The following is a 12,502-nucleotide window of genomic DNA, read 5'->3' on the forward strand; positions in this document are numbered from 1 at the left end:
TGGCATTTCTATAGTACAGTACTGTATTTATTGACAAATCAGAAGTATAGGATCAATTAAGAGACACCTCTCTGAGATGCTTCTGCTCCCACGCCCCTGCCACGTTATCTAGGCTGACTTGTATTTTTCCAGGTAAGTGAATAACAGGGCTAAATACACATACGGTCAGAAAAAGACTGAGCTGTCGTGGTTTTTTTTCGCTTGAAGCATCTGCTTGAATTATATATGTCTTTACTGGAAAAGTGCAGCTTATATTCAAAAGTATAGTTAATACAAAGAAACATTAAAAAGACCCAATTATTTTAATGGGCCTTCTTGAGTATAAATTCACCTTATCTCAGTATATCAATCAGATGCTATTAGTAACATACATAATGTTTCTCTTAACAGTCTCTTTAAATGCAGGATCATTCCGAGACAGAAGTAAACCCACTTCTACAATGTGCTATGGAGTTTTTTATCTGAGAGTTATTTATGTGACTCAGAAAGTGGTTTTACTCGACAAACTCTAAATACAAGCAGCATTACACCGTTCAACAAAACATGTTCATGACACAGCAATCACAAAGACCTCGGGGTCACGCTACTGTGGTGGCACAGGCCGGACCATCCAGTCAGACGTATGTACACCAGCATCAACGCTTCACGTTGGGGGAGGCAGCTGCCTCCTCCGCTGGCCATCCCCTGCCTCCTCTCACCCCCGCCACCCACTCACTCCCACGGGGAGGGAGTCACAGAGTACTTTTTTTTTTTTTTCTTTTTTTTGAACGTCAGCTACATGTGCTTTTGGGCAGCGAGGGCAACCGGTGCCACCGCAGATGCTTGGGCGCCGCTGCCGGCATCCCCGCGGCGGCTCAGCTCGGCTGCCTCCGCTCCCCTCCCCGGGCCGGCCCTGCCTTCACAAGGAGCTGCCGGAGCTGGACTTTTTGGATCGCTTGATCATGCTGGGGTGAAACTCGGTGTGGCGGCGGGCGTGCTTCGTCAGGTGGTCGCTCCGCATGAACCGCTTCTCGCAGAGAGGGCACCGGAACTGTTTCTCGCCGGTGTGGGTTCGGTAGTGCCGGGTCAGCTCGTCGGAGCGGGAGAACTTTTTAAGGCAGTCGGGCCATGTGCAGGGGAACGGTCGCTCACCTGCGGGGAGGAAAGGATGACAAGAGGTTTAGGGGGGCGGGGGTAATGCAGGGTGGCACGTACCAGCTTCACCGAGGAGCCGGGGAGCACACTGCTGAAGGGAAAAAGCTGCTTTCGCTTCCTGCCACGGTGCCAGCATCTGCGGAGTTGTTGACGGCTCGCTTCATCGGGTTTCAGTCTCACCTCCAGCAGAAGCCAAAACCCCCTCCAAACGCACGAAACTCACACGCTGGTGCAGAACCTCACATGACCCCGAAGGCTGTCAAAACAACAGATGAGCTCTGCCTGTGCCCGTACGTTTTTAACGTCGGGCTCACTACGGCGGTTTGGGAAAGGAGCGCCGGTGTTATTCCTCTGACACTTCCATTCTGCTGAGTAAAAGCATTTGCAACTGTTAGAAAAGAACCCAGCCAAAAAAAAAACATTTTTCACCTAGGACAAGTGATTTTGGCCTGGTGAGAACTGAGCAGGGAGGGCTCGGGGGCAGCGGTGCAGCCCTGGGGCTGCAAACACATAGAGCAAAGCCGCTGTGGCTGCAGACAGAAGTCCCATGCCCCCCTCTCCTCCCTTCCCCCACAAATCCAAGCTGCTCCAGGGAGTACAGGTCTCCCCTCAGCCTCTTGCACGGCTGATTCCAGGACAGAAACACTGCTCCGTTATTCACAGCTCCATGGGTACAAATCTTTGCTACGACGGTGAAGAACCAAACCAAACACCTTAACCTAAACCACACCGCACCTCTGCTTTTAAAAACAAGGGTGTAAGGATCGAACAGCCCTCTAATCTTCCTGCCACCCCACGTTCCTGCAGTTCTCCTCTGTGGGTTGCACAGGCTTTGCCTACGGATGCTGACCCAACACCTGCTGACCGGCAAGGCTGACCCTAGTCCATGGCACAGGCAGAAATCAAAGGCACCTGAGTTCACAGCAAAGCTTTCAGTCACAGGCATCATGCACCACTGCAGTTTGAGGCCTTAATTCCCTTTCTTAAGAGTCTCCTGAAGGGAATATAACTGGCAGTTATGTGACAGCTATTTATAGTCAACCATGAAATGTAAAAACTATCCCAGGAGTTTTCCAGCTTGGAAGAGTTGCAAAGAAACTCAACAACTCCAGTATTTCTTGGTCCCGTGAAGTCTGGCACAACAGGAGAGCTTGCTTCATGTTTACAGATCACAAAAAAAGGAGTCACAAGTCTTCCCCAGACACAACTGCAGCAACAAAAGCCTCGAATGAACAGCCCCAATGCCAAGAGGACAACCAGCAGTGGAAAGCATTGCAGAGCTGTAGGCAGGAGAAAGGGGGCTAGAGAGGAGTGACTGATAGCATCAGGAGGATGAGGACAGACCGGGTAAGCTGAGGTGTAGCTACACCACGGGCCCTGGAAGCCCTAATGAGACTCTCGTAAATACCACAGCCGTTTTCAGGGTTTAGGCTCCTCACGATCAGGGCAGAAGGATGCCAAGGGAGCAGAGGGAGCCAAGCCAGCCTGGTGCCCGAGCCCAGTGGAGGCACAGCTGCCAGCCATGCTGACCTGACTTTTTTTTATAAACAGGTTTCTTGGCTCCCTGCTGTATGCTTTTAGACATGGTCGGAAGCCTTTCCAAACATCCACTGCCTGCATAAGAGAAATTAATTAAAACAGTATGTGGACTTACGTGTGTGTGAAGGCCACAACTACACGGCCGAGCAGCACTGGGAGCCACACCGAGCGCCCGCATCTGTGCCCACCATCCTCCCCTGGCTCTGCCCTGCCCAGCGCCAGCCCCTGGCATCCATGGCAAGCGTTTCACTTGTGCTGCTCTTTTGCTATCTCTCTCTGTTTCTGCCACAGCTCCTGGAAGCAGGCAGCAGTGGGAGGTGCAGAACAGCTTTTCTAGCTTCCCCCTGGAACGTGGGAGAAGTGCTACACATCTTGCATGTGCGGAGGCATCTAGCGTAGGGGCTCCATGTCAGGCACTTAGATGCCAGAGCAGTGGGGGCAGCGGAGGCATCCTGTCCCATCCCCAGCAGCCACATTTCCAGCCCTCTACCCCAGGACTCCTCTTCAGCCTGCAGAAGGGCCTGACTGTACTACCACAGGGAGACCAGGTGACTAGGCTGGGTAACAAGGACCACAGTCTTCGGGGTGCAGTGTCTACACTTTCGGCACGGCAGTACCCAGCCTGGGCAACGAGGCTGGTGAGGGGTCTGGAGAACAAGTCTTATGAGGAGTGGCTGAGGGACCTGGGGCTGTTTAGTCTGGAGAAGAGGAGGATGAGGGGGGACCTTATTGCTCCCTACAGCTGCCTGAAAGGAGGCTGTAGTGAGGCAGGGGGTGGTCTCTTTCCCCAGGTAACTAGCAATAGGATGTGAGGAAAGGACCTCAAGTTGTGTCAGGGGAGGTTTAGATTGGGTATTAGGAAAAATTTATTCACTGAAAGAGTGGTCAGGCATTGGAACAGGTTGCCCGGGGAGATGGTGGAGTCCCCATCCCTGTAGGTGTTTAAAAAAAACTTGTGTAGATGTAGCACTTTGGGACATGGTTCAGCAGGCATGGTGGTGTTGGGTTGATGGTTGGACTGGATGATCTTAGAGGTCCCTTCCAACCTTAATGATTCTATGATTCTAAAGCAGTGTTTTATATCTGGCACCACGTAGCCCTTGAGAAACTGGGCTTCACCACCCCTTCCTGGAACTGCAGGTGGGAAGACAAAATGGAGCCCAGTCTCTGAAACTCCCTCCGGAGCGTGATGGGAGCAGCGTGACCTCCGCCATCGCTACCCCACACGCCCACTTCACGTGCCTGTTAGGGCATGCAGCGTCACTGCAAGGCTTTGGGGAAAGGCAGGGCTTTCTCGGGACGCCCTGCGCAGGCTCAGCGCCAGCCTGGAGCCCCACGTGGGGAGTGCCGAGGGCCAGAGCCAGGGAACAGCTTCCCCATCCCCAGCACCAGGACGCGCTGAGCTCCAGAGTCCTCCGAGCAGGGAGGGAGGCTTCTCCAGGCCCTCAGGGGCTGAAGATCCGCTGCTCCCCTCACGGTCACGCAGCCTGGCGGGATGGCGCTTCAGCGAGGGACTTCAGCGCAAGGGTGGCTGTGCCTCCGGGAGCCTTCCGAGGCAAGGCAGAGATGCCCGACGACACGCAGCGGCTGCCCGCGCAGCGAAGCCGGCCACTGTACTCGCTGGCTGCGTCCGGTGCGCTGCTTTCCGGGGCAGCAGAGATGTCTGCGAAGAGTCCGCAGAGCAAACGGGTGTTGCGACTCAGCAGGCAGAGCCGCAGCGCGAGCTGGTGCTGCCTCCATCAGGAGATACGGGCTCCTGCGGCACACCTCAGCCTAGAAATCGCTACGATTTTTCCCCTTTAGTTTTGGGAATAGTAACGCTAAAGCTTGAAATCAGCAGCACGAACCATCAAAGCAGGCTGCTGTTAAATGCTGACTCCTTTGGTGGCAGTCCGCTACTTGTGTTTTAAGACACGCTTTAGATGGGATTTCCACCAAGAGATGGAGGAACGGCCAATGGTGTATCACGATTCCTTAGAACTATGTGTGACAGGATCTGAACACACGAGACACAAGATGCAGATAATTTTCTTAAAAAAAACCCAACCAAACAAAAAATATCTGGGGCAGCTTACCGAAGTAACAAGTGAAACAGAAACTGATCTACAGTTTACAGGAACAGGTGTGCCTGCAGAACTCTCACCCTTTGCCCTGTGTGCCACCAGGAATGTAGTGGGAGACATGGTTTACACTGAGCACAAGCTAATACTAAGCTCTTCACAGGCCTCCTCTGGACTCTAAAGAACTCCTGCAGCCCTGGGCTTGCTTTAAATCCCATATGGACATAAAGGTCACCGCAGATCCTTTCAATCCTTGCTCTCTTGCTTCACCTGACCTTTTCCTCCCTGTTCTTTCTCTCCACCCTCTACTGTAAATGGTGAGTTTCTTCCTTCTCTGTGACTAAACTTAAGCTGCTTTATATGACCTGAAGCAGTCCTGCTTTGCTTTATTCCATTTCCTTCTTATTCTGGATAGAGAGTAAATTATTTAGCTTTTTTTGCCCTACCCTGGGACATTCCACACTTTCCCACATTGTAGTCTTAATGCAGGAAGGGTTTCTGAAAGAGAACACAGAGTGGGCATTAGCAGACCTGTTAATAGTACAGGTAGCACTGGTGTTCTGATTCACTGTCTGCCTTCTCACTACAAAATGCTACTTTAGATGTGGATGACTGAGGTTAGGACCTGCAGTTCATGGTGGCTTTAACAAAGATGAATTGTTTGGACAAACAAGGGATAGAGAAGTTCTGAGTCCCTTTTTCTCCCCTGGGAGGGGGGAGGCTGTGTTTGAAAAAGCTGAAGACAAAGTTGATGATCACACACTTGGGCAATTCTCTTGGCATGTAACACGACATGCACGAGGACTGGAGCACACCGAGCTTCTGTGGTGTAATTAGGCACTAATTTCACACAAACTACTGAAATTGTCTGAGCAGTGGCTTTACAGAAGACATTCAGAGATTGCTGTTGGTGTGGACACACGTCCAGCCAAGGTGAACAGTTTGGCAGGCTCACACCATCTTCCCCGCTGACAGAAGTGAGGTTGGACACAGCCAGCTCACTGTCACATAATGATAATGACGCTGCTTCATCTATTAACTAGCAAGCCAAACAGACTGTAGCTAGCTGCATGAATGGACACACCTAAGCAGATACCCTTGACCCACCTGTGTTAATAAAGATGAGACCACCAAGCACGTGGTAGGACCGTGCTGCCTGGTATTCATAGCAGCAACTATTTTAAGTAGCAAAACTGAAGAATGGTTCAGAGTTTGACTGCTGGGACATGGTGTCTGTGTGCAACTCCCACTCTCCACCTGCCATGGAGACGTCCACCCTGCCTTGCTAGCCAGGACCTCCCACCATGGCGATGTCCACCCCGCACCGCTAGTCAGGACTTCCTGCCACGGTGATGTCCGCCCTGCCTGTGGCACTTGCCCTGAAGCCCAGCCCGATGGAACAGCAGCCAGGCTGACCCGTCCTGCCAGAAACCTGAAGTAGCTGATGGGAAAGAGGGAGAAGGGAAAGCACACAAATACGGGAAGCCCGAACAGCAAAATCTCTTATCACCAAGCAAGAGCAAAACTACTCAGCAAAACAGGACTGGCATGATCAGCCCTGCATGGTTCAAATAAGAGAACCTAACCCTCACCTTCATCTTCCAAGATCCTGCTGCACCTCTGTGGCTGCTGGAGCTCAAAATTTTTGAAGAAATCTTGGCACCCTAGGAATAACTGGTCCTGAACCACAATCCTTGATTTAGAGATGATGATGATATCTATTTCTTTTTCTTCCCCCCCGCCACCCCCCCCGCCCCTGTGATCCCACTCAGCCACCACTCTTGCATGTCTCAGTGTCTCCTGAAGTATGACAGGTTCTGTAGGTGGATGTCAAGAACGTGGTCCAGCTTATCGCAAGTGTAAAAAAAAAAAAAAAAAAGGCAGGCTATGTTCCTTGCCACGGAACAGCTGCTGTCTCAGGTCCCTCTCACTTTCCCCTCCTCCCCGGTGCATGCATCGCTTGCCCCACACCACCCAAATGAGCAACTTCCTGTGGGACACCGGATTTTGACCGAGTGTCTACACGCGGGATACTCTGGTGAAGATGTATCTTACAGACATTTGTGCATCCGCTGCTGGGTAGAGAGGCCAGAGACCTCTCAGACAGCCTTCGCTCCCTGCTGAGATATCCCAAAACCAGATCACTGAAACACCTGGCAACCAGAAGACACAGATGCTGGTGCGAAACAGCACGGAGCAAGATCAGCAGTGAGGATGCTAGGTACCGTGTGCCTAAAACCAGGGTTTCTGCAACACCTCAACCGTGGCCGCCCAGTCTGGTGACAGATCGAACAGCCACTGCCTACGGTACAGGCACGGACTGCAGCAAGGGGTTTATTCTGGCAGTACGCAGGACTAAACACCACGAGACGACTCAGCTGTTAAAATGCTGCTTTCAGCAAGTATTCAGACTGTTCTGACATCCCCCAAACCACCACTCCACAGCTGCTCGTGCATGCAGGTGTTTGAGCCTCTTTCAAAAGGCCAGATGCAAAACCGCCTGCTAAAACCCACCGCTGCTGAGCTGCTGGAAGACTAAATTCCAGTGAGACTCTGCCTTGCTCTTACCCCCCTGTCCTGTGACACGGCATCAGGTACAAGGGATATCCTTACAGCCTCTCTGCCAGATCACAACCCTCCCTGCCTGCCCGTGGGGCTTCCTCTGGGGGACTGTGCCTCCTTATATCTTACCTGTCAGTCGGGGAAGCCGCCCGGTAGAGGACAGACCTCCCCAAAGCTGACCAGAAAGTTAAATCCACACTTTCATAGCTGAGAGGAGCACCCTCAGCAGCACACTCTTGGGTGTGTGGAACAAGTTCCTATCTCATCTCCTTTCCTATCTTATTCCCATTTCAACTTCCTCCATTTTGCTGTAATACTTAAACATTAACCGAGCAATGGAGAGAGACAGACTCCTAGCCTGGTGCTGAGGGCACTTACCTGGGATCGAAGAGCGCTGGGTTTGGGCTCCTGTCCTGCCTGGATGAGTAAGTGCTCGCTGAGGGGACACAGATTTGACAGGGGAAGAATGAATGCAATTTTAAGCGCATTCAGAAAGATAATGTAATTTTTGTTATTTCGCTATGAATTTATTAGCCAGTATTTCAACAGACACTTCCCTGAAGTTTAAGGTATTTATAGAGTGCCCTCAGGCTATGCACATTCATCGTTACTTGAATGCAGATGGTGAGCTACACTACCACAAGCAAATGCTATCTGAAGCGTGCTTTGCCATCGATACCCCAGGCTCTGGCCGTTCCATTTGACTCGGGCCCTGCCCGCTCTTCCAGCTGCGGGTTTGGAAGCCGTGCGAGGCCAGGAGCTGCAGAATGGTGCGCAGCAGCCGACGGGGGGGGAACGACTGTTCCCGCGGGGACACCAGCGGCCCAGGCTGCAAGGCACAGGAGCGAGCAAGGGCAGGTGACACCCACCACACCACCTTCGATGCCAGAGCACAGCAGCGCGCAGGAACTCGGCAGAGCTGCGTTTTCAACACATCCGTCTGGAAAAAGGAGTCGTGCTCTTACGGGCGATGCCTGCTCACTGCTTCGCTCCTACATATGCGCCTCTTCACAATGACTTAATATACAAACCCTTCTGGACTGGTTTCCCCACCGAGGCACATACACCTGCTTAATGTTTTTATTTTTTAGCAGAAAAAAAAGCCCTAAAAAACAAAACAAAACAAAAAATAACCCACGACTGGGAGTCAGGCAACACTGAACTTGATCTTGAGGAATTCTGCCTACCTTACTCAGCTGGCAAGGCTTCTAGTCAGTATGATAGTGTTTCTCCTGGAAACACGCCCATTAGAACTCCAGCAATTTGCACATTTGCGTTAACCCTTGTGAACCAAGGTTTCAGACGGAGGTCCGAATTTAGCAAAAAATGTCCTGCTGGCTCCACTTCCTGCTCTTCAGTCTTACTCTAAAGGATCTGGCAAAGCGACATCGCACGAGCTGGATAAGAGGGGCTTAAAGAGCTAAATTTCACATGATGTTCCCACGAAATACCCAAAAAGCCTCCCAGTGAGCAGAGGACTGTCAACGTATCAGCATCTGTACAGTCTGTCGAGCTAGTGATAACCTAGAACACAAAGAACGAAGTGGCACAGTCCAAACCAAGCTGATATGGGGTCTGGACTGACACAACGATATACCAGATTGCAGCACCAGGCAGCTGTAGCGCTGACAAGTCAGCTCCTACAGATCCTGCATGAGGAGGCATCTCACCAGCTAGCTTTACGGTACCTCTTCTGTCCCTCTTTCCCAGCCAGGAGGATCTGCTCTCAGCGGCCACGTGCCATTTAACTGGCTTGCGTTCACACCATCACAGCAAGTGTGCATTCCTTGAAGCTTGCTTCTCCTGCCAGTTTCTCCCCCCCTCCCTGTCGGTATCTTGCCCCTTGCTCCGTGCTCCCTGCCCAGGCCTTCTGACCGAGATTGCCTGTTTACTCTCACATGCCTTTATTTTCCCTGTAAGCTCTCTGGCCCATGCATCCTTCTCTGTCAGGCTGCCAGCTCCCCGTCTTCGAGGCTAACAATAACCCTACAACATCACCAGCCATAATCAGACCTCTAAAACCACCTACTTAGGGAAGTCTGTGCATTTTCAAGGTAACTCTCTGCCTAGCTACTGCTGCTTATCATTTTCGGTCAGCCAAGCCCCTCGCTTTCTCCCAACCTCTTCTCCGCTTCCAGGGCTTGGGTCCTGTCCACGTCTCGCCGACGCATCAGGGCCTTTCTATACGCTCTGAAGGGAAAATCCGCAAGACGTGGCCATGCCACCTCAATGCTCAGGACTCCCGAGCGGACACACTGCTGGCAATCCCTCCCGCCACTGTCGAACTTCACCAGTGTTCACGTGTCCTGTACTCCCTTAACACCACCCCATAAGGGACACGGAAACCTAAGGTACGGCCATGTTGCAGAGCTATCCCTCCACCTGCCTCCCCGACAAACGGCTTTTGGCTTGTGAGCCGCCGTGGACAACGCCGTCTTTTCTCTTCTGCAGCAAGCACCAGGCACCTCAGAGATGCTACGGGAAACAGCTCACGCAGAACAACCTCACCCGTAACACTGCTCCCACTCCAGACACCAGAACTTGAACAGTAAGTTCCGAGGTACTGTTGGATGGCAGTGAAGGGGCAGAGGAGGCAATAGTTCAGTCTCAGCGATAACGCTTGTCCTCGTATCCCCAGGCCTTTGCAGATGAATACGTTTTGAATGTAGGTACACACACAAGACAGCACAAAGAAGTGCCTGGTCGCATCGCAGAAGCACCAGGGGCCTGGCAAGGAGCGAGAGGACGATCCCCCCGGGAAGGGGCAGGGCGCAGACTTCCTCAGCTTCCTCCTACAAATCCTGCTCTCCTGCGTCACGCCGAGTTCGGTGGGAGCAGCGGCACAAGCAAGGGGGCTGTTCGCACAAGTAGGATGTGCGGTGCCGCCCGCTGACGCTTTTCTGTTAAGACCAACACAGGAGACAATTTCTGACGGATGCCTAATTTGGGTCTTCCAGAAATTGAACTGGAGTCATCGTCAAGGCCCGAACTTCAAGCAAACAGTTGTACAGGTATTTTTAGTCTCCGAAATATGGAACACCTTTGAACCAACAAGTTTAAAGACTCACTAATGATACAGACCTCCAACCTCTAAGCATCAAGCCTTTGGACTTCTCCTCTCCTACCTTTATTTGGTATTCCATTTCTTGCTTTGCATTAGTTTACCGAAAAGGGTCTGGTGAGTTTTTAGACTCCCACCATTACACAGCATAAAGCAGTATCCAGAGCTTTCCAACTTGCTTCTTGAGTATCTGCGAATCAGGAGAGCTGTGGCTACGAGCAAGCTCATGAGTGTGGACGGAAATGCTAAAGCCGTTCTCCAAGACAGAGAGACTGGGATTAAATATTAAAAATTTAAGACCAGGGAAGTGTCTGCGTACCTACTTCTACTGAAGGCTTGCCCAGCAGCAAGTAACCCAGCGAAAAATGGCAGGTAGACCAAAACAATTCAAGAGGCTCAGATACAGGAGAGAGAAATTATTTGGAAAACCAAGGAAAGAAAACAGTACTAAGGAGGGAGCATTAATGCTCTGCCACACGCAGCTACGAACAACTCCAGAGGTCCCACCGAATCCCGCCGTTGCTAAGGGATTGTTCCGCTGCCTGTAAGAATAATTAACGCTGGCAGCACCGCTCAGCGCTGCGGCCGGCTACGACGAAGGGGGCTCAGCGGCCTCGCTCCTGCGCGATGCCGGCGGCGGCTCCAGCCAGGCAGGAGGCACGCCAGGACGCTGGGGCCCAACACCCGTCCTCACGGCCGGCCGCGCCGGAGGGACGTCGGCCCGCGCGCCGCCGCCCGCCACGCCGTCCCCGTCGACGCCTGCCGGTGCCCAGGCCGGGGCGGGCACCCGAGCGCGGGGCAGCGGCGAAGCCAACTCGTCCCCTTCGACGCCCGCGGGCCGGGGCGTTGCGCGGCCTCGGCGGGAGCCCTGGAGCCGCACCCTCACACCCGGTGCCCGGGGGTCCCCGCCGACCCCCTGCCTCCCGGCTCCCCGCCGAGCCGCGCCCAGCAGCCCCGCCCCGCCTTCCCGGGCCGGGCGGCCGCGAAGGGCCGTGCCCAGATCGCCCCGGGGCCAGCGGCGGCGGGCGGGAGGCGGGCGGGCCGCGCCCGCGGACCGCACCGGCGCGGACCCGGGCTGCCGCCGCCCCGATGCCCCCGCCGAAGGCCCGAGGGGGGGGACGGAGGGGCGGGGCGCGGCGGGAGGCGACGCCAAGGTCCGGCACCGCGGCGGGGACGGGGACACACACACACACCCCCCCCACACACACACCCGCAAAAGGGTGAAAAGCAGGAAAAATAAAAAAAAGGGGGGGGGGGAATCCGACCCCGGCGCGCCGCGGAAAGGCGGGGGCGCGCAGGGACGCCGTGCGCGCCGCCGGGCGGGTTCACCCGGGGACAAGCGCTCGCCCCCCCCCCCCCCCCCCCCGCTCCCGGCCGCCGGCGCTGACCTGTGTGCACCCGGTAGTGCGCCTTGAGGTGGGAGGACTTCCCGTAGACCTTCCCGCAGCCGCTGTAGGGGCACTTGTGCCGCTTCTCGGGCGCCAGCTTCCCCTTGGGGGCGGCCCCGGCGGCGCGCAGGCAGGGGGGCGGCCCCGGCGGCGGGCTGCGGGGCGGGCTGGAGCCCGGCTCGGTGGCCGCGTCGCTGTCGGAGCCCGCGTCCTCGTCGGGACTCTCGACGCTGTCGCTGCAGACGGAGGGGGCGGGCAGCGGCCGGTACTTGTTCAGCTCCAGCAGGCTCTTGGCGATGGCCAGCAGCGCGCAGTAGTCCTTCCAGGCGTCGCGGGGGTCGCGAAGCTCCCGGGCCGCCTCCCCCTCGCCCGGCACCTTCAGCCTTGCCGCCTCGGGGACGGCGGAGCGGTTGGAGATGGAGACCAGGCACTGCGCCGCCACGAAGTCCACGTAGGCGACGGCCGACATGGTGCGGCCGCGCCCCGGGGGTGGGGGTGCTCCGGGGGTGGGGGGGGGGGGGGGGGGCTCAGTGCGCGGTCGCCGGGCCGGGGGCACCGCCGACAGCCATGTCCCGCCCGCGGCGCGGAGGAGAGCCGGAGGTTTGGGGAGGGGGGGGGAGGGGAGGGGGGAGGCAGGTCCCTCACCGTCGCCCGCCGGGGGCGGCGCCCGCCGCCCGCGCGGCCGGCCCGGGTCCGGCGCGGGGGCCGGGGGAGAGGAGACCGCCCGCCGCGCCGCCGCCCGCCTGCTCCTGCCCGGG

The 12,502-nt window shown here is 55.2% G+C and overlaps 1 protein-coding gene across 1 annotated transcript; it reads right to left on the reverse strand.

Moving 5' to 3' along the window:
* Positions 1-12,248, reverse strand: KLF9 (KLF transcription factor 9). Its single transcript, XM_075411028.1, has 2 exons — positions 11,745-12,248; positions 1-1,131 (listed from the first exon to the last, which is right to left on the reverse strand). Exons 1-2 carry the CDS (start codon positions 12,211-12,213, stop codon positions 899-901), a joined length of 702 nt encoding a protein of 233 aa, XP_075267143.1. The 5' UTR covers positions 12,214-12,248; the 3' UTR covers positions 1-898.
* Positions 12,249-12,502: the final 254 nt, after the last annotated feature.

Source organism: Opisthocomus hoazin, chromosome Z (genome assembly GCF_030867145.1).
Source record: "Opisthocomus hoazin isolate bOpiHoa1 chromosome Z, bOpiHoa1.hap1, whole genome shotgun sequence".
Taxonomy (NCBI): domain Eukaryota; kingdom Metazoa; phylum Chordata; class Aves; order Opisthocomiformes; family Opisthocomidae; genus Opisthocomus; species Opisthocomus hoazin.